Source organism: Phascolarctos cinereus, unplaced genomic scaffold (assembly GCF_003287225.1).
Source record: "Phascolarctos cinereus isolate Bilbo 61053 unplaced genomic scaffold, phaCin_HiC Scaffold_1;HRSCAF=81, whole genome shotgun sequence".
Classification (NCBI taxonomy): domain Eukaryota; kingdom Metazoa; phylum Chordata; class Mammalia; order Diprotodontia; family Phascolarctidae; genus Phascolarctos; species Phascolarctos cinereus.
The window spans coordinates 267,966,379-267,986,633 of NW_027555514.1; the positions used below are offsets into that span (position 1 = coordinate 267,966,379).

General features: G+C 45.5%; 1 protein-coding gene across 1 annotated transcript in view; it reads left to right on the forward strand.

Moving 5' to 3' along the window:
- Positions 1-20,255, forward strand: part of APAF1 (apoptotic peptidase activating factor 1) — a 93,143-nt gene that overhangs the window by 40,271 nt on the left and 32,617 nt on the right. Inside the window, 4 exon segments of the mRNA XM_021006425.2 lie at positions 4,463-4,643; positions 12,142-12,269; positions 18,547-18,672; positions 19,862-19,981. Of these exon segments, the coding sequence (XP_020862084.1) occupies positions 4,463-4,643; positions 12,142-12,269; positions 18,547-18,672; positions 19,862-19,981 (555 nt within the window).

Here is a 20,255-nt window from a genome sequence, read left to right on the forward strand (position 1 = left end):
AACAGGGTGCAGTGCACAGGCAGCTGGCTTCGGAGTCATGAAGGCCTGGATTCAAGTGCTGCCCTTGACGTGTCCTGGCTGCATGGCCCTGGGCAAGTCACCTCTTTGTAGATCAGGTGCCTCCCTGCATTCATGGAGAGACTTTCCTTGTTGGGAGTTCCATAATAGTGAACTCACTGGTCTCTTCCAACAGTAATAAGGATGCATTAACTCAAAGAATTCTTACTTTAGTTACTGACTTTTATACTTTCACTGATGCCCTGCTCTGATGCATCGTTGTAACAAGTCACTCTGGGCTTCTGTTTCCTTTTCTGTGAAATGAGGCGGTTGGCTTAGGTAGCCTGTGAAGTCCCTCCTGGCTCCAGATCAGTGGTCTCGTGACCCTGTGAGCTAGTGTTTGCGGGGGAGGGCCTGCCACGCCATCCACCTTCTGGGGCCAGGCCTGGCAAAGAGGGGTTTATCTCCTTAGGCCAGTCTTGGCCTCTTCTCTCTTCCTCAAGCCTCGGATCCAGCCTTCCAAAAGTATTGTTGCTTCTTACACATGGGTGACTCATGATCCATCCCTTTCTTTCCTTTTTCTTGGTATCTAAGCTCAGGCTTTAATGCCTGTGGACAGCTTCTTAAGATGGTCCTTTTCCCTCCTAGTCTTTGTTCTTTCCAGGCCTCAGAGCCGCTAAAGCAATTTCCCTTCGGTGCCATTTTCATCATATAATTTACCTGTTTAATTCAGTTCAGTTCAGCAGGCATTTGTTGAAGCCCTGCTTCATGCAGGGCCCTGAGCCTGGTGTTGGGGGTACACAGACAAAAAGAAAACCCTCCCTGCTCTCTGGGGCTTATTTGTGACCTGACCATAGATGTGAGATCCTGTGATCTGCCAGGGGAATCAGGGAGGGCTTCCCAGAGAAGGTGGCATTGGAGCTGGGCCTTGAAGAAAGCCCCGCCTGGACAGGTTCTGGTAGGACATCCTGGTTCTCCCTCTCTGACACATTTTGTGGCCAGCTTGGCTTTTGCTTGTTCTGACCCATGGATCTTTGGCTGCAGGAAAATGACTTCTCCTTATGTACTTCTGCCTCCCTTTGACCTCCCCTCCATGAGGAGTTGTCCCTCCCATAAGAATGTAAGCTCCTTTGGAGGGCAGGTAATGCCTTGTTTGCTTCTTGAGACCCTGGCTCACCCGTATCTAAAAAGATTTCTGCTCTTCCTCTCTTCCCATCCACCCCCTCTGCATCCGTCTCTGCTCTCAGGCCCGCTCTGAGGGTGGTCAGGTGCCAGCCAGGCTGTGTCACTAGAGGCTTGACTGGATTTCTCTATCTCCTTGATGAGAGCCTGGCCTTGGTTCAGGTGCCCTCTCCTCATTCCAGCCCTGCTTGGCAGCCCCCTTCAGGTCTTGTCTTTCTCTTTAGAAAGTAAACTTCTTGAGGGCAGGGACTGTTTTCTTGCCTGTATTTGTCTCCCTGGTGCTTATGATGGTACCTGGCACATAGCTTAAGCTCTTAACAAATGCTTGCTATATCTGTCTATCTGTCTCTCTCTCTGTCTATCTATTTGTCTATCTGTCTATTTTTCTATCTTTCTATCTGTTTATCCATCCATCCATCCATCCATCCATCCATCCATCCATCCATCCATCCATCTGATATTCTCTCACCTGCCTTCTCCTAGGTTCATCATTTGTAAAATGATTCAGTTTGATTAGATCAGGGTTTTCACCTGGAGTCTCCAAACTTGTTTTTTTAAATATTTTGATAACTGCACTTCAGGACAGTTGGTTTCCTTTGTCATCCTATGTATATTATTTTGAGCATTTAAAAACATTCTGGGAAAGGGCCCCATAGGCTCCGCCAGGCACTGCCACTGGGGTTTCTCCATGTGAATGTCCTTTATAAAATGATGTCTGATAATCTTTACAGAGTCCTCTGAAACCTTTGACTAATAACACCCCCTACCCCCCACTACCAGTTCTCCTCTGAAAAATTCAGATGTGCCAAGCATTGTGGAAGTATGTTGGGTAGATCCCTGTGGTAAGTCTAAGAGTGTTGAGAGTCATGGGCTTAGAACTGATAGGAGCGTCGGAGGCATCCTGTCCTGCGCAGTCCAGTCCTTGTTTCCTACATCCTGGGGTCCCCAGTGATTGTCCCAAGGTCACATGGGGTGAGATTCTAAGAATCTGTGATGAGATTCAAACCCAGGTCCTCTGACTTGTAAGCCATTGCTCTTTCCACTACATCATGTTTATTCTACAGTTTCTGATGATAAATCTTATCAAAATGAGTTGTGTACCAGGAAGTACAATACTGTGGAAGCTGGTGTCGGGACAGAAGACCAGGGTTTGTGTCCCATCCCTCCTCTTCACTCCCTGTGTGACCTTGGGCAAGTGACTTGGCCTCCTTGGGCCTCAGTTTCCATATCTATAAAATGGGGGTGGGGGATTAGATGGCCTCTTGAGGTCTCTTTCATTTCTAAATCTACAATCCTGTGATCATTGATTTGATGGTAGACCCAGAGGAGGAGTCGTGTGCAGCCATTCTAATGTTAGAAATTACGGAACGTCCGAGCAGCAGGGACCTCAGGCATCACTTAGTGAAGGCTGCATCTGACCCAGAGCCTTCTCTGTAACATCTGGTCATCCCTATGGCCTCCGCTGGACGGCCTCTCCAGCAGCCCGTTCCACTTTCTGGGCTGCACCGTCCTGACACGAAGCCTACATCCTGGCTGTCTGCAGCTTCCAGGCAGCAATCCTGGGCCTTCTCTCTCCAGGAGTCACAAGACCAAGTCTCATCTTCCTCCCTAGACACTTAAGTGGCGAGGACCTTCTCTTCACTGGCTGCTGAGCTCCTTTGGAGCTCCCTTTTTTTCTTATTGCAAGGGTACCAGGGGAGAGGAAGCTTTGTCCTTAGCTATCCTGAAAGGTGTGTGTGTCAGTGTCTGCCCATACATCTGAGATACTCCAAACCGTGCCCATTAAAATGAGTGTGTGGCCCTGGGGGGAGGGTCCCCCAGGCTCTCCATGGCAGTCCAGATTCCTCAGCGTCTAACGTTAGGGTCCAATCTTTTGGATCAGGGTGGCCTTTGCCCATCTCCTGGAAGTACTGTTCCTCAGAAGCTGGCATGGTGCCAGCTGAAAAACAGTACCGGATGTTTATGGAGCGCTTTACAATTTGGGAGGTGAGGTAGGTGTTATGGGTATTGCTGGCCCCATTTTACAGAGGAGGAAACAGGCCCAGAAAGGTTAAGTGATTTGTCTAAGATCACAGATTGTAGAGGCCTTCAAGCCCAGGAAGAAACTGAGGCACAGTTGTCCAGTGTCACATGGCTGGAAGTAGCTGAGGTGGGATGTGAACCCAGGTCTCTCTGATTCTTAGTCTGGCATCTGGCTTACGACTCAAGGAACAGATTTCCTTAGCAATGTCAGGGTAGGATGGAGAAAATCCTGGCTGCCTTGTCGTCAGGTGCCACAGCTCAGGTGTTCTTGGGTTCTCTGGCTTAGTGCTCTGGAATCAGCTCTGTGGGTCTCTCATCATCCACCCACTCGCCGTCACTCACTTTTCTCTTTTGTGCATTGTGTCCCCTTATCGCATGTTTTGTTGTGTTCTTGTATCATTAAGCAGTTAAGGCTGTGCATTGTGCTGGGCACTGTCTGAGATGCTGACAGTGCAGTGCAAAGACTGAAACACACCAGCCACTGAAATTATGTATCTGCACTCCGCAAAAGGCCTCATTTGTCACCACCCAGGCTTTAACTTGTTCTGCTGCAAGTAAGTGATGGGTGGATTTGTACTTTTAAAAATCCACATGATTATCTGGACATTTTATTCATATTTTATTGTTTAGTCATTTTTTAGTTGTGTCCGACTCTTCATGACTCCATTTGGGGTTTTCTTGGCAAAGACACCGGAGTGGTTTGTCATTTCTTTCTTCATCTCATTTTACAGATGAGAAACTGAGACAAACAGGGTTAAGTGACTTGGCCAGGGTCATACAGCTAGAATGAGTTCAGGTCTTCCTCACTGCAGGCCTAGCACTTTGTGCACTGCAGTGCCACCTCGCTGCCCCTTTGTTTCCATTTACATCCTGCTTGTTGGGAGGCAGGAAAGTCTAGTGACTAGAGAGCCGGCCTGGAAGCCAGGAGAGCTGGGATTAAGGCTTGCCTCTGACACACAGCGTGTGCATTGTGTCCCTGGGTGGGTCACCAGCTCTATTAGTGCCCTAGGCAGCTCTGTAAGACTCTTAGGTTCAGAGAAGGTGCTGACGATTCCAGCCACGCCTCCCCTCCTGTGTTGATGCATTTCCAGTTGTTGACCCTGCTTCTGCTGTTTTGCTTTCAGAAAAGATGAAAATGGAAACTTTAATGAAAAATCTAATAAAAAGTAGCGCTTCACCTAGAAAAAAAATTCCTTAGGGATCATGGTTGTGTGAGGTTGAGTTGTTAGAAATTTGATTTGTTCCTTTTTTTAAATTGCAGCTTTGGGATGTGAGTTCGGCCAACGAATGGAGCACCATTGATGTCCGGCAGCACTTCCTGAGTTCTGACGGGCTTCAGGAAGACGCGGACCTGATGGTGAAATGTTGCTCCTGGTCCAGCGATGGGGCGCGAGTGATGGCAGCCGCCGTCAACAGGCTTTTAGTACGTATGGACGTGTGATGTGATGAGTAGGAGTGTTTTCCTTCTCATTGCTGAAAGGTAGATGTGGGTGGCTTTTCTTTATTCCAAAGTATGTATAGATATTCTTGGACACAGTTAAATAAGGAAAAGTAGTTGTGTGATATTGGCCAAATCACTCATCCTGGGCCTCAGTGTCCTCATCCCTAAAATGGGTGGGAGGAGATGACAAGATTATGTGAGGGGGCAGGTGGTTCAGTGGATGGAGCACTGGGCCTTGAGTCAGGAAGACCTGAGTTCAAATCTGGCTTCGATGTTCCCAACCGCTGTAACCTAGGGCAAATGACTAAGCCTCTCTGGGCCTTACTTCCCTTTTCTCTAAGATGGGGATGATCATAGCATATGCCTCCAGGGTTGTTGTGAAGATCAGATGAAATAATATTTGTAAAGTGCTTTGCAAACCTTAAAGCGCTATGTGAATGCTATCATCATCATCGTGATGACTATTGCTTAGAAGTTCCTTCCAGCCCTAATGTGATTCTGTGACTTCATGAAATTCTTGTTGGTCACTGAAGACTGAGTAAGTTTGGGAGAGAATATGAAGTGAAAAAAGGGGGTGGCTGTGGCATGCAGTAGAAAGAGCATAGTGGGTTTGAAGTCAGAGGAGTCTGGGTTCAAAATCCTGGTCTTGTCGTTACTTCTGTGACTGTAGGCAAGTCGTTTCAGCTCTGTGAACCTCAGTTTTTTCATCTCCAGAATGGGAGTAATAAGATCTCAGAAGGTTGTCCTGAACGAGATGATAAATTCCTTTGTACGTGTCACCTGTGATATTAGGGTCAGGATGGTCCTGTAACTGGGACTTCCCTGGTACGGGGAACTCCTGTGTGAGGAAGCGCCCTCCTCCACGGTGGGTCAGCACCTTTGCTGCAACTTAGAGGGTGGCCTGGGTCACTTAGAGCTTAAGGGACTTGGCCCGGCCACACAGCCAGAAAGTGGCAAGGCAGGACTTGAACCTGGGACTTCTGGCTGTGAGGCTGGTTCTTTATCCAGTGTCTCTCAAAAACTGGCTCCTTGCTCTTCCACATTGTCTCTGACGTTATTGTTGTCATCAGTAATAGCGGGTGATGTATGGGAAGCTACAGATGCAATAGTGTAGGCAAAAGGCTTTGCAAACCTTAAAGTGTAATAGAAACATACCATTTCTTATTAAACATGAACCGCCTTTCCTGCTTCTGAAATCCTTGTGCCTCATTTTCTATGTTAGATCAAAGCTATTGAGGAAATGCATGAATGAAAGGAAATTAGTCCTTATTTTCAGATCCTTTCCTAGGGTTGCCCTCAGCGCCGTGGGAGCTCTGATTTTCTCTTGTTCGGTTGGCCTTTCCTTCCTCGAGTCCTCATTCCTGCGCTTGCCTCCTTTACCACAGCCCTCCGGGCTGTCGCCTTGCTCCTGACATGGGGCCTCTTTCCTCACTGCCCAGGCAATGGGGATGGCTGCAGCTGGTCTTCTCTCCCCACCTGTCCTCATTTTCAGAAGGTAATTTTCAGGAATCGTCTATTCTTGAAAATATTTCAGCTCCCACGATCCTCCAGGCAGCCTCTTTGTGGCATTGTCTGGTCTTTGCAAGATTTGCCTCCTATCTCAGGGATACATTCACTACCTCTCTCCTTTTGCAGGAATAGATAAATACCTGGGATGCTTTCAGGAATATAATCATGTTGTGGCTCCCAGTTACCAATATGGGCCTGAATTTCTTTCCCCCTGAGGACTGCAGTTCAGTCCTCATTTGCCATCCAGGTATAAAGTATTTTTACTGCTTTAAAAAGAAGTCCTGAAAGAATATATGCAGTGGCTTAGAAACTTCTTAGATAGTGAAAGGAAGTGTGAATAAGTCAAAAATAGTTTGTTTTTCAGTTTTCCCATGGGGAAATGTCTTGGTCACACTGAAGTCGTTTCTTTGCTTTAACGACAGACTAAAAATGGTTGAATTAATTGTCTTTTTGCAGTTTTTGCTCGGCATCATTGCAGAAGTCTTCACTCGCTGTGACGCTTTCAGTCTTTGGGATAAATCGGCACACAGCAGACTCGCGCTGATTGCCTGTGATCTCGCTGTTCCCCGTATAGATCGCAGCCCCTTCAGACGTTCTCATCCTGTTTGGTCTTCATCTGGAGCTCTGCACACATCCCTTCCAGAGGCTCCGCTTGACTCCCCAGAGGCCTTCCTCTGGCTTTGGAATATCTCAGAAGTGCCAGTGGTCACCTTGGGCTGCCTCTTTCTGGTTTCCTCCTGCACAGCTCATGACCATGCTCTTCTGGCTATGTGTCCTTAATGGGATTTTGTCTTATCTCACCCCCTTTTAAAAAGTTATTGATTCTCTTTTTTTAAAAAACAGCACGGTTGCCTTCCTGGCACTGCTTACTCACAAAAGAATTTTCTCTCAAAACAAAGAGCTACAGTCAAACAAGATAGACACTTTGGCCATATTTAAGAACGTATACCTCATTCTGCACCTGCAGTCCCTCACCTCTGGCTGGAGAGGTAGGAAGCAGGCTTCACTGCCTGTGCCCTGAAGTCACAATTCCTCACCTTATTTATTGTTCAGGGTTTTGAATTCTTTTGACAATATTCTCTTTTATATTACTGTGGTCAGATGATGTCTTTTTCACCACTTCTTGGGGGACCTTCATGGCACCAAACTGCTTAGAGTTCACCTTGCATCTGTCTTTCACCCTTTAAGTTACTCATGATTTAAATTTTTCCAAATTCATGGTCTGTGCTTTGAAGTCAGAGAGTGGGGGCATGTTAAAGAAATGGGCTATGAAGAGTAGTTTAGGATTATTGAAAGGACTGCGCATTTGCCTGAAGGTGGGTGGTTCAGCCAGTGTTAAAAATACTTCATAGACCCCCTAGATGCCTGCAAACCCAGCTCCAGCACAGCCTCCTACAGGAAGCCTGTCCTGATCTCCCCAGGTACTAGTGTCCTGTGCTCCAGAAGTTACTTGGTAATGGCTTTGTGTATTGTTTGGACTTACTTTTCTGTGTATGTGTTGATTCTGAATGCTCTCTGTTCTCTGATAGAATAGAAGCTTCTTGAGGTTTCAGTCAGTCTGTTTCAATATGTTTCAGTTAGTCAATCAATCATATTATTAAGCACCCGCTTTGTGCCCTCCAGTTTCTTTGCCAAGAAAACCCCGAATGGGGTCACGAGGTTCAGACGTGACTGAAAATGACTGAATAACCACAAAATGTGCCATCCAGGCATTGTGCTAAGTCCTGTGGATCCAGAAAAGGACAAATGACAGTCCTTGCCCATGGGAGATGCACCAAGCACACAAATATGTACAAAGCAAGCTGTATAGAGGATCAGTGCTGGTGTTCAGTCATTCAGTTTTCTCTGATTCTGTGATGCCACGGACCATAGCATGCCAGGCCCTTCTGTCCTCCACTGTCTCTTGAAGTCTGTCCAGATTCACGTCCAGGCTGTCCAATTTCATTGTTTCCATGATACTATCTATCCATCTCATCTTCTGCTGTTCCCTTTTCCTTTTGCCTTCAATCTTTCCTAACATCAGGGTCTTTTCCAGTGAACCTGATCTTCTCATTTTGTGGCCATAGTATTTAAACTTGAGCTTTAGTATTTGACCTTCCACTGAAGAGCCTGAGTTAATTTCTTTAAGTATCGTCTAATTTGATCTCCTTGCTCTCCAAACAGCTCTCAAAAGTCATCTTCAGTACCAGAATTCAAAAGTGGTCATTCTGTGGCGCTCGGCTTTCCTTATGGTCTGACTCTTGCAACCATACATTGCTATTGGAAAAACCATAGATTTGACTATTGAAATCTTTGTCAGCAAGGTGATGTCTCTGCTTTTTACTATGCTGTCCAGATTTGCCATAGCTTTTCTTCTGAGAAGCAGGCATCTTTTAATTTCATGGCTGCAGTTGTCATCTTCAGTGATCTTTGAGCCCAAGAATATAAAATCTGATGCTGCTTCCATTTCTTCTCCCTCTGTTTGCCGGAAAGTAAGGGGACCAGTTGCCAAGATCTTAATTTTTTGGATGTTAAGCTTCAAGCCTGCTTCTATACCCTCCTCTTTTACCCTTATCAAGGGGCTTCCTAATTCCTCTTCACTTTCTGCTATCAGAGTGATATCGACATATCTGAGATTGTTGATATTTCTCCTGGCAACCTTAGTTCCTGCTTTGATTCATCCAGCCTGGCATTTTGCATGATTTACTCTGCATATAAGTTAAATAAAGTGATAATATACAGCCTTGTCATCCTCCTTTTCCAATCTTAATCTAATCATTTATTCCATATTTGGTTCTAACTCTTGCTTCTTGACCCACAAACAGATTCCTGGGAGACAAGTAAGATGATACAATACTCCCATCTCTTTGAGGACGTGCCACATTTTGTTGTGATCCACACAGTCAAAGGCTTTAGTGTATTGAATGGAGCAGAAGTTTTTCTGGAATGCCCTTGCTTTTTCCGAAATCCAGCATATGTTGGCAATTTGGTCTCCAATTCCTCTGCCTCTTCAAAAACCAGCCTGCCCTTCTGGTAATTCTCAGGTCACTTATTACTGAAACCTAGCTTGCAGAATCTTAAATATAATCTTGCTGCTGTGTGATAACTTGAACATTCTTCAGCATTGCCCTTCTTTAGCATTGAGATGTAAACTGATCTTTTCCAATCCATAAGACTAATTGACCATTTTGACTAAGATTTTTTAAAATTGAGTATACATATTCTCAGAACTTAATTTAAATTTTAAAAAATGGCCACTGTTGAGTTTTCTAAATTTGCTGGCATATTGAGTGCAGCACTTTAACAGCATCAGCTTTTTGGATTTAAATACCTCATCTGGAATTCCACCACCTGCACTAGCTTTATTATTAGTAGTACCTCCTACGGCCCACTTGACTTCGTTCTCCAGGATCTCTGGCTGCAGGTCAATAACCACACTGTTATGGTTATTAATGAAGTTAAGATCTTTCCTGTATGATTCTTCTGTATTTTCTTGCTACCTCTTCTTAATCTCATCTGCTTCTGTAAAGTCCCTATGATATTATCTTATATTGCGCCCATTTTTACATGAAACATTCCCTTGATAGCTCTAATTTTCTTGAAGAGCTCTCTTGTCTTTCTCATTCTGTTGTTTTCTTCTATTTCTTTGCATTGCTCATTTAGGAAAACCTTTTTATCTCTTCTTGTTATTCTCTGGAATTCTGTATTCAGCTGGGTGTATGTTTCCCTTTCTCCTTTCCCTTTCCCTTCCTTTCCTTCTTTTCTCGGCTGTTTGTAAGGCAACCATTTTGCTTTCTTGCTCTTCTTTTTCTTTGGAATGTTTTTTGTTGCTACCTTCTTTACAGTATTGCAAACCTTTGTCTTCAGATCTAATCTCTTAAATATTTTCATCACCTCTACTTTATGTTCATAAGGAATGCCATTTAGGTCATACGTATAGGCCTGATGATCTTCCCTACCTTTTTCAACTTAAATCTGATTTTTGCAATAAGAAGCTTGTGATCTGAGCCGCAGTCAGTACCAGGTCTTGTTTTAACTGACTGTGTAGAGCTTCTCTACCTTTGGCTCAAAATACACAATCAGTCTGATTTTGGTGTTGACTGTCTGCTGATGTCCATGTGTAGAGGTATCTTTAGGGTTGTTGAAAAAGAATGTTTGCTATGAGCAGCGAGTTATCCTGACCAAACTCTATTAGCTTCTGCCCTGCTTCATTTTGCACTCCAAGACCACACTTTCCTGTTATTCCAGTTATCTTTTGATTTCCTACTTTAATATTCCAGTCCTCTGTGATGAAGGTGACATCTTTTGTTGTCATTTCTAGAAGATGTCTCAGGTCTTCATGGAACTGATTAACTTTGGCCTCTTCAGCATCAGTGGTTGGAGCATAGACTTGTATAACTGTGATGTTGACTGGTTTGCCTTGGATTCAGACAGATCTCATTCAGTCACTTTTGAGATTATACTCCAGTACTGCTTTTCTCACCCTTTTATTGACTGTGAGGGCTGCTCCATTTCTTCTAAGGGATTCTTTCTAACCGTAATATATGTAGTGATTACCTGAATTAAATTCATTCATTCCTGTCCATTTTAAGTTCACTGACACCCAAGATGTTTATATTTAATCTTCCCACCTCCAGTTTGACCACATCCAGTTTACCTTGGTTCATAGATCTTACACTCCAGGTTCCTATGCACTACTGATCTTCGTAGCATGGGAATTTCCTTTTGTCACCAGATGGATCCACAGCTGAGCTTCCTTTTGGGTTTGGCCCAGCCGCTTCATTAGTACCAGGGGTACTTGTGGTTTCCTCTGCTCTTCCCCAGTAGCGTGTTGGACACCTTCTGACCTGAGGGGCTCTTCTTCTGGTGTCATCTCTTTTATCATTTTAATACTGTCCATGGAGTTTTCTTGGCAGAAATACTGGAGTGCTTTGCCATTCCCTTCTCCAGTGGGTCACCTTTTGTCAGACTCTCCACTATGATGTGAACGTCTTTGGTAACCCTGCACGGCGTGTCATGGTTTCATTGAGCTATGTAAGCCCCTCTGCCATGACAAGGCAGTGATCCAGGATAAATAGGAAATAATTAACAGACAGAAGGCACTGGAATTAAGAGGGATTGGGGAAGGCTCCCCGTAGAAAATGGGATTTTCGTTGGAATTTAAAGGAAGCCAGAGAAGTCAGTAGGAGCAGAGGAGGGAGAGCCTTCCAGGCATGGGAGACAGCATGGAACTGAGAGATGGAGGTTCGTTTGTGGGATGGCCAGGAGGCTAGTGTCACTGGATCAAAGAACATGTACTGGGGAGTGAGGTGTAAGGACTGGCAAGGTGGGAGGGGGCTGGCTTAGGAAGGGCTTTGAATGTCAAACAGAACCTTTTATTTTTCATGCTGGAAGCATTTTTGTCTTTGTATTCCCAGTGCCTAGTGTGGTAGGCACATAATAAATACTTGTTGAATGAGTAAAGGAATTCATTCCTTTTAAATGTAGTGGTCAGTAGTTTTAATAATGATAATTGTGGACGTTTTGATTAAGCAAGCATTTATTAAACACCTGTTATGTGTCAGGGACTGCTAGGCACTGGGGATATCACTTGACCAACAAGCATTTATTAGGCGCCTACCTCACGCCAGGCACTGGGGATACAGTGGGGAATGTAAAACAGCCCATGCCTTCAAAGAGCTTGCATTCTACAGGAGGGAAATGCTGTGCTGTCCACAGAGAAGTAAATACACAGTCTTTACACGAGTAATTTTAGGGAGGGGACAGGGGAGAGGCCTAGTGCCTAGGGTGATTGGGAAGGCCTCTTTCTGTGAAAGGAGGGCCGGAGCTGAGGCTTCAAAGATGAGAGGGCCAGCCTGGGCAACGTCAAGGAGATGGTACATGTGAGGTGGCATTTTGGCTGCGTGGTATCTCCCTTTGTGTATTTGAAGTGAAGGCAGATGATGAGTTCTCATTTTGCTTGAACACAATCGCATCCCCTGCATGAATCTTGCTTTGTCATTTATTTGCAGGTTTTTGACGTCATAGCAGGAACCTGGTAGGAGACATCCACACTGGTCACAGCAGCACCATCCGGTACTGCGATTTCTTTCCCAAGAGTCACCTCGCTGTGGTAGCTCTGTCCCACTACTGTGTGGAGGTGAGTCGTCGAATCCGTTGAATGTGTGGAGCCTTCTCCCCTCGGGCTGGATGGACAGACAGGATTGTAGTTCTATAGCTGGACCTGAGAGGTCATTGAGTCCTCATCCCTCACCTTTTAGATGGGGAAATTGAGTCTGAGAGAAGTTAAGTGACTTGCGTAGGGTCACACCAATATATATCTGAGGGGAGATTCGAATTCAAGTCCTTCTGACTCCAGGCCTAGCACTTTATACACTGTATCCATGCCGCCTGTGGGTGGGAAGGTTTGACCCCTGACTGAGAATCCCTTCCCTCCCCTTTGGAGGAGAACATGAAGGGCCTCGTGGGAACCGAAGGGCCAAAATCAGTTATGAACGCTTGCAGCCACGTTGCGCCTGGAAGCAAATTGGTCTTTCAGGCATTTTTCATTTTCCCTGCAGGTGAGGGGAATGAGAGATACATGCGGTGCCCTTCTTCCCTCACCAAAGACCTCCCAGCCTTTTTGTCGAATATAAACTTTGTGAGCATGGGGACCATTTTTCACTTTTGTCTCTGTATGTCCTGGACCTAGTCCAGTCGCCAGCACACAGTAGGCACTTCAGGGACTTCTTTTGACTGCATAAGAGGAGTCTAAGTTGTTAGTGGCCCTCCATGTGCTTGAGAGGAAGTGAAGAGGTTGGTTTATCCGCAGCTAAAGCCCGGTGGTGGTCGTTTCTTGAACTGCAAGGCCTGTTGGGTTTAAAACTTCAAGTTCAGCCTTATGGGGAGAAGGGCTCTGCCAGCTCCTCTCCATAGAACAAAGCGTAGTTTTGATTAAATAATGTAAGTCTAGGTCAGTGCTTCAAGGAGAGAAGTAAAGACTCATGAGTCCCCCTTCAGATTTCCTGGGTGGCCAAGAAGGGCAGGCAAGGCAGAGCTCCAGAATGGGAATGGGCAGAAGGGAGGGGCCTTGGCATCTGTTTCTGGGCTTTGTGCCTCCTGAGGGCTGCGCTTTCAAGAGCGCCTGGCAGGGCCCTGAGCCCAAGCTGCCTTGTGGCCAGACCTGCCTGCTGAGCTGTTCTGCTTCTTTCTTGAAACAAGAATGAATTTCTTGCCATTGTCACAGCCCAAAGACTGCCCAGGATTTTTTTCTTTTCTCTTGCCCCTACCAGTCATCTGCAAATACAAATACTACAGCATATGAAGGGGATGACGTAGGAATGTAACAGACAAAAAAGGAGGATTCTATAGGAAACCATGAGCTTCAGTTAGTGAGCAAGTGTCTGTTAAATGCTTGCTGTGGCCAGCCACTGTGCTAAGTATTGGAGATACAAAGAAAATCAACCACCCCCCCGCCCCTCTGTCTTCAAGAAGCTCACGTTCTAAGGGGGAGAAGCATGCAACAAATTGTACTTAGAAGTTATACATGGTGTAAATGAGGGGTGCCCTCAGAGGGAGGGCACCAGTGGTAGTGCAGGAGCTGGAAAGGCCTCCCATGGAACACCAGATTCAATTGAAACTTTGAAAGAAGCTGGGGAAATCAGGAAGTGGAGGCAGGGAGGGGGAGCGTTCCAGGGGGAGGACAACCATGCAGAGTTGGGAGATGGAGGGTCATCAAGCCAGATCATACCACCGTGCATTTGTTAAGCACCTGCTGTGTGCTAGACAGTGTTCAGCATTGGGGTTACAAAGAAAGGCAAAGAACAGCCTCTGCTCTGGAAATGATAGCCATGGGGGTTTGTTGAGCAGGAGGTGACATAATCAGACTGCTGCTGTAGGAAGATTGCTTTGGTGGATTAATGGAGGAGGAATTGGGGAGAGATTCAGAGTAGGCTGACTCACCAGCAGGTTATTGCAGTAGTTTAGGTGTGAGGGGGTGAAGGCCTGCACCAGGGTGGGAGCCGTGATGTCAGAGAGGAGGGGGTGTTTTTGAGAGAGGTTGTGAAGGTAGGAAGGACAAGAATGAATGGGAGAGGATTGTCAAGATCCGCCAAGGTGGCCAGCCTGAGTGACTGGGAGGATAGTGGTTTCATTGACTACTGTCAGTGGTAATGGGGGCATCGAGAAGAAGGCAGTTCGGGGGAAGGACAGCGGGGGAACTTTATTTCAGAAATGTCGATTTTGAGAGGTCTGTAGGATATGCAGGACATATGAGACATCCCCTAGGCAATTGGTGACTCAGGACTAGAACTCGGAAGAGAGGTTAGGGCTGGCCTAGAACTAAGAATCCCCTGCACAATGATCATTGATCCCATTGAAGCTGATGAGATCGTTCTTCAAGGTGGTGTAGAGGGAGGAGAGAAGAAGGCCTGGGGCAGACCCTTGGGGGACAACCAAAGAGGAAGGGCTAGCAAAGGAAACTGACAGTTAATCAATAATTAGAATTTCTATAGCACTTTAAGGTTTGCAAAGTGATTCGTGTATCCTTTAATTCTTACAACAACCTTATGAAATAGGTGCTGTTATTATCTTCATTTTACAGTTGTAGAAACTGAGGCTGACAGAGGTTGTTAAGTGATTTGCCTAGGGTCACACATCTAGTAAGTGTCTGAGACCAGATATGAACTGAGGTCTCCCTCACTCCAAGACCAGAGCTGTATCCCCTATGGTGGCACCTAGAACTGAGGAGGAATGATGTCATGAAAACCCAGAGAAATGAGAGAATCTAGGAGGAGAGAGCAGGCAGCAGTGTCAGAGGCTGCAGAGAGGTCAGAAAGGATGAGGACTGACAAAAGGCCATTAGATTATCTACAATTTGTTTTCAAAATGTGCATTAATTTAACAAGGGGGCAACAAGACTATGCTGTTTATGTCCCCTTCAGACATTTGAATTTTCTTCTCTTTGTTTAAAAAAAATTATTGATGGAAATGACTGCATTTTCCCCCTGGTCCTCCCTAATTAGGGCCTGCTGTGACTGAGTGGAAATTTGAAGTGAAGAAATTCCAGTTACTAGGGTATTTCAGGCTTGGGAAACTGGAAAAATTTTCCCATTTAATAGCAACAATAGCTTACATTTTTATAATGCTGTAAGGTTTATAGAGTGAGTGTGTGTGTGTGTGTGTGTGTGTGTGTGTGTGTGTGTGTGTGTATGTATGTGTGTGAGACTGTTGTTGTTCAGTCATTTCAGTCGTGTCCAACTGTTCATGACCCCATTTGGGTTCACTAGGAGAGAAGGGTGTGCAGGTACCAAGGATAGTGGCTGCCTCCAGGCCATTGAGAGGACATTATGTCCATGAAGGTGGACTCTTAGCCCTGCTCTAGAGAACTGTTCTGTTACTGCTGCCTATTCTCAGCTCGCAGTGGAATTGTCTGTGCTTGACAGCGAGCAAGCTTAGCTTTGTGTAGCCTGCAGCTGCCACGGCCGCCACAGCCCCTGCTGCCCTGCTCTGCTTCTCGTCATTGTCGCTACCATTTATGGCAGCATCATGTCCTCATCTCGGCCCTGCCTTCTTTGTTTGTTATTGTCATCGTCGTTGTCGCTAGCATTTATGGCGGCCCTAGGTCCTCATCTCGGCCCTGCTTTCCTTGTTATTCCATCGTCATTATCGCTAGCATTTATGGTGGCCCTAGGTCCTCATCTCGGCCCTGCTTTCCTTGTTATTATCATCGTCATTGTCGCTAGCATTTTTATGGTGGCCCTAGGTCCTCATCTTGGCCCTGCCTTCTTTGTTATTGTCATCGTCATTGTCGCTAGCATTTATGGCGGCCCTAGGTCCTCATCTCGGCCCTGCTTTCCTTGTTATTATCATCGTCATTATCGCTAGCATTTATGGTGGCCCTAGGTCCTCATCTCGCCCCTGCTTTCCTTGTTCATCATCATTGCTGGCATTTATGTTGTGCTTTTTGGTTTGCAAAGCGCTTTGCATTTGTGTCTTGATCCAGTTCTCACAACTCTGGATGGCAAGTGATGTTCCTTTCATTTTGAAGACAGAGAAACTGAGGCTCAGGGACAGTGACCCTGTGTGCCCAGGGACCCATGGCTCATGCGTGTCTGAGGCCAACCTCAGACTCTCTGTGCTTTGTGTCTCCAAGTCCATGGTCTTGTCTCTTGTGCCTAGCTGCTGCCACTTTCTGATGTTGTTCATGGCCTTGGGCTGGTCCCAGGCCAGCATGGAGCCTTCCCGTGAGGTTCAAGTTACAGTTGGCCCTTCCCAGTGACCTGATGCTGCGGGAAGCTCTTCTTCAGTCAGTGATGTCAGTGAGCTCTGGGAGGATCTGCTGAGAGGGAGAAGTAAGGCCCAAGAGCCCTCGGCTCTGGAGGAGCGTACGTGGCACCTGCTTAAAGAGTTTTTCCTCATGAGAATGAACATATGAGAATGAGAATGTGAGATCAGGCAGGTGCCACGAAGCTCAGGTATTGCCTAGGAAAGCATGAGTGATATCCTTGGGAAGACTCTCCTATGGTGAGGGCACCGGCTTTGCATCAAGACCTAGGCGGCTTGGTACTGGGGAGAACGCTAGAGGAGTTGGAGTCAGAAGATTTGGGGGGCAGGCTTCAATCCCAGCTCTGCTTTCTGCATGTGTGCCAAAACACAAGCTCTCAGGTCATCGGCTTGCTCATCTGGCAGGCAGGCAATGAGCATTTGTTAAACACTTACTGTATGCTAGACACTGGGCTAAGTGCTGGGGAGGTAAATATAAACCAAAAGAAAGACCGTCCTTGCCCATAAGGAGCTTATCCTCTAATGCTTGGAGATATAAGAAGATAAAGGAGCTGAAATGTAAGGGGAGGGGAACGTGGAGGAACATACCAGGGCATGGTAGCAAAGTCTAGGAGAGTCAGAAGCCTAGTCAGGAGGGGAATGAAACACGTCCAGCTTGGATCCATCCCTAAAATGGAGGCCCCAGAAGGAGCTGGTTGGAGAAGGGGACTGGTGTGGTGGAGGGCTGCTCAGAGTGGGAAGGCTGCTGAGTTGTGCTGGCGAAGGGGGTGGAGTCAGAAGCACATCTGGGAAATGGGCATGAGGCTGTTGGGCGACCTGCCTCCCAGGGTTCTTATGTGGAAAGCATTGGTCAGGCTGAAAGCCCTCTTGAAATGCGAGCCATCATGGCTAACCCACAGTCTTCCCTGGGCATCGATATCTAAGCCAGCTGCTGCTGATGTGCCTGCCTCCCTGAGGTTTGTTGGGGGGTTTGGACTAGGTCCCCACCAGGAAATCATAGCTTCAGTCCTTATCCCTTATACCTAGATGGAGGAATGAACGGGCAGATAGGAAGGTAGACAGAGAGGTTGATAGAGAGATAGATGGCGAGATAGAGACAGAGCATTTGAGTGCTTGCCAGGTGCTGGGTGCTTTTCTGTATTGTTCCTCCCGATAAGACGTAAATTCCTTTTGGGCAGATATTTTGATTTTTGTCTGTGTCCTGGCAGGTAATACAGAGACTGGCACATAGCAGTCAGTGAATACGTGCTTCTTGGTTGATTGATTGGATGGTTAAAATACGGCTGCTGTCTCTTCTCAAACTCCCCAACTTGACTGTGAGTCCTCCCTCCTCCTCCCTCTGGAGGGATCTTTCAAGCTTTCAGAGAAGCTAAGGGTCGCTCTGCACGAAAAATTGGGCCCTTCTTGTTCTGCTGGGTTACAAGTAAGACCAAAAGGAGCATAAGCAGTATTTTAAAGGAGATCTTTGGATTATGAGAGGAATCCTGTTACTTTAAGGTGATGGTGTGCATGAGGGTGGACTTGGAGCAAGGAAGATGTGAGGTCAGATCCTGCCTCTGACACTTGATAGCTTTGTGACCCTTTGTAAGTCACTTGACCTCTGCCTCGGTGTCTTTGTACAGTGGGGATAATAATAGCGCCTACCTCCCAGGGTTGTTCTGAGGATCAAATGAGATAATATCTGTAAAGTGTTTTACAGACTTTAAAGTGCTATATAAATATAAGCTGTCTTTCTTCTTATTGTTATCCTCATCATCATGCTGTCTCAGACTGGCATAACACAGGGAAAAATTTTATACTGAGTCCTACAGAACTTGCTGAGTGAAGAACATGGAAAAAGCCCTCTTTTTTTTTTTTAATTAAATCCATGCAAGTTCTGAAACCCTGAAGCATGACTGTTATTCAAATTCTAATGATTGGAGCTGTGCCGCACAGGGTATTTTATGAGGCTGGAGTGTAGATGATTAATTTTCAGGGAGACATGAGCCAGAGCAAAAGGGAGCTGGAAGCAGATGCTGAGAGCAGGCCTGAACAGCATGGGAAATGTCTGCCCCCGGAAAACATCTCTGCTGCCCCTGGAGATCATCGGGGCAGCACGGGCTCCTTCCTTGGGTTATCTTCCTCATCTCTGCCTCTCTTTCTTTGCCTTGTAGTTATGGAATACAGATACAGGTTTAAAAGTAGCGGACTGCCAAGGACACCTGAGTTGGGTTCACTGTGTGGCGTTTTCTCCTGACGGATCTTCGTTTTTGACGTCTTCTGATGATCAGACAATCAGGGTGAGTCAGCTCAGGTTTTCGTTTCTAGAAGATTTGTGAGGCTGCCATTTCCTGCAAACTGAGAAACTGGTGCCATGTGTTGCAGGAGTGGGCAGACAGCAGAGTATTTACTTGGACCTTGAAAACTATATATCAGATACATTTGCTTGGCTCAGTTGTGAAGATTTTGAAATTTTTTGCAAGGTTTAGGAGGGACATGGGATATGTTCCCCTTAAAGGATATAGCAGTTTTTCAAACAAGATATTTGTCAAGTGCTTAGCATGGTGCCTGGCACATAGGAGGTGCTATATAAATGATGTTATTATTAACCATCGTCATTACTTCACCCTTGGAATTTCTGGAGCTTGTGAGAGCTGATTCTGGAGTTTAAGTCAGAGGTCTATGGTTTCATTTGATTATTTTCAAATGGTAACATTTTGATTGTTTACTGACATAGAGCTGATGGGTTGACCTGCTTTTCAGTAAACAGTTTGAAAGCCTTGTTTGTACCATAATCAAAGACTAAGCATTTCTTATTACATGACTGTAGAAGACACGATCTATATCTGATGGAGCTGTAACCTCCATCCTTCATGATGTGGGTAGCCCTTTCACACTTGCGGATCTCAGCCTATTTCCACCTTCTCATCCTCTATTATCATTCTTGTCTCTTTCCTTCCATAAATCCTTGAGAAGCAGTCTATCCAGCATGCTTCCCCTTTCTTGTTTTTGCCTGGATACCAGGCACATGGGCCGTTCATCACTTCTCACTCACCACTTGATCAATCTATTTCCTTTTCCGGTTCTATGGGATGTCCTTCATGCAGAAAACAGACCCGGGTTTACCTCTGCTTTGCAATTCTTTCTTTCTTTTTCTTTCTTCCTTTCTTTCTTTCTTTCTTTCTTTCTTTCTTTCTTTCTTTCTTTCTTTCTTTCTTTCTTTCTTTCTTTCTCTCTCTCTCTCTTTCTTTTTCTTTCTTTTTCTTCTTTCCTTCCTTTCTTCCTTCCCTCCTTCCTTCCTTTCTCTCTATTTCCTTCTCACTTTCTCTTCACCTGTCCTCTCCCCTTCTCCACCTTCACTCTCTCTCTCCTCTCCCCTCCTTTCCCTTCCTCTCTTATTTATTTACTTATTTGCTTACTTATATATGTAGTCATTCATTCATTCATCTGTCTGTTTATTAATTAAATTCACATATTTATTTTAAACAGCTTTGGGAGACAAGAAAAGTATGTAAGAATTCTGCTGTCATGTTAAAGCAGGAAGTAGATGTTGTATTCCGAGAGGATGAAGTGATGGTTCTTGCAATTGACAACATACAACGCCTACAAGTGAGTATTTTAAAAAAAATGAAGTAGAAAAGAAGTTTTCTGATTCAGTCCATCCAATTTATGGATATAATTCTGTTTCTGAATTCTGTTTTGGGATTCTACCCTGTACGTAGTAGATGCTCAATAAATACATATTGGTCATATGAATAAATGAACAGTAGATCAGTGCCGAAAAGGTCCATGGCTTCAGCACTGTGGGAACTTCTCCTGGAAACTTTTTTTGTGTTATGGACACATTTAGTAGTTTAAATTTTTTTACATAGAAATTCATGGA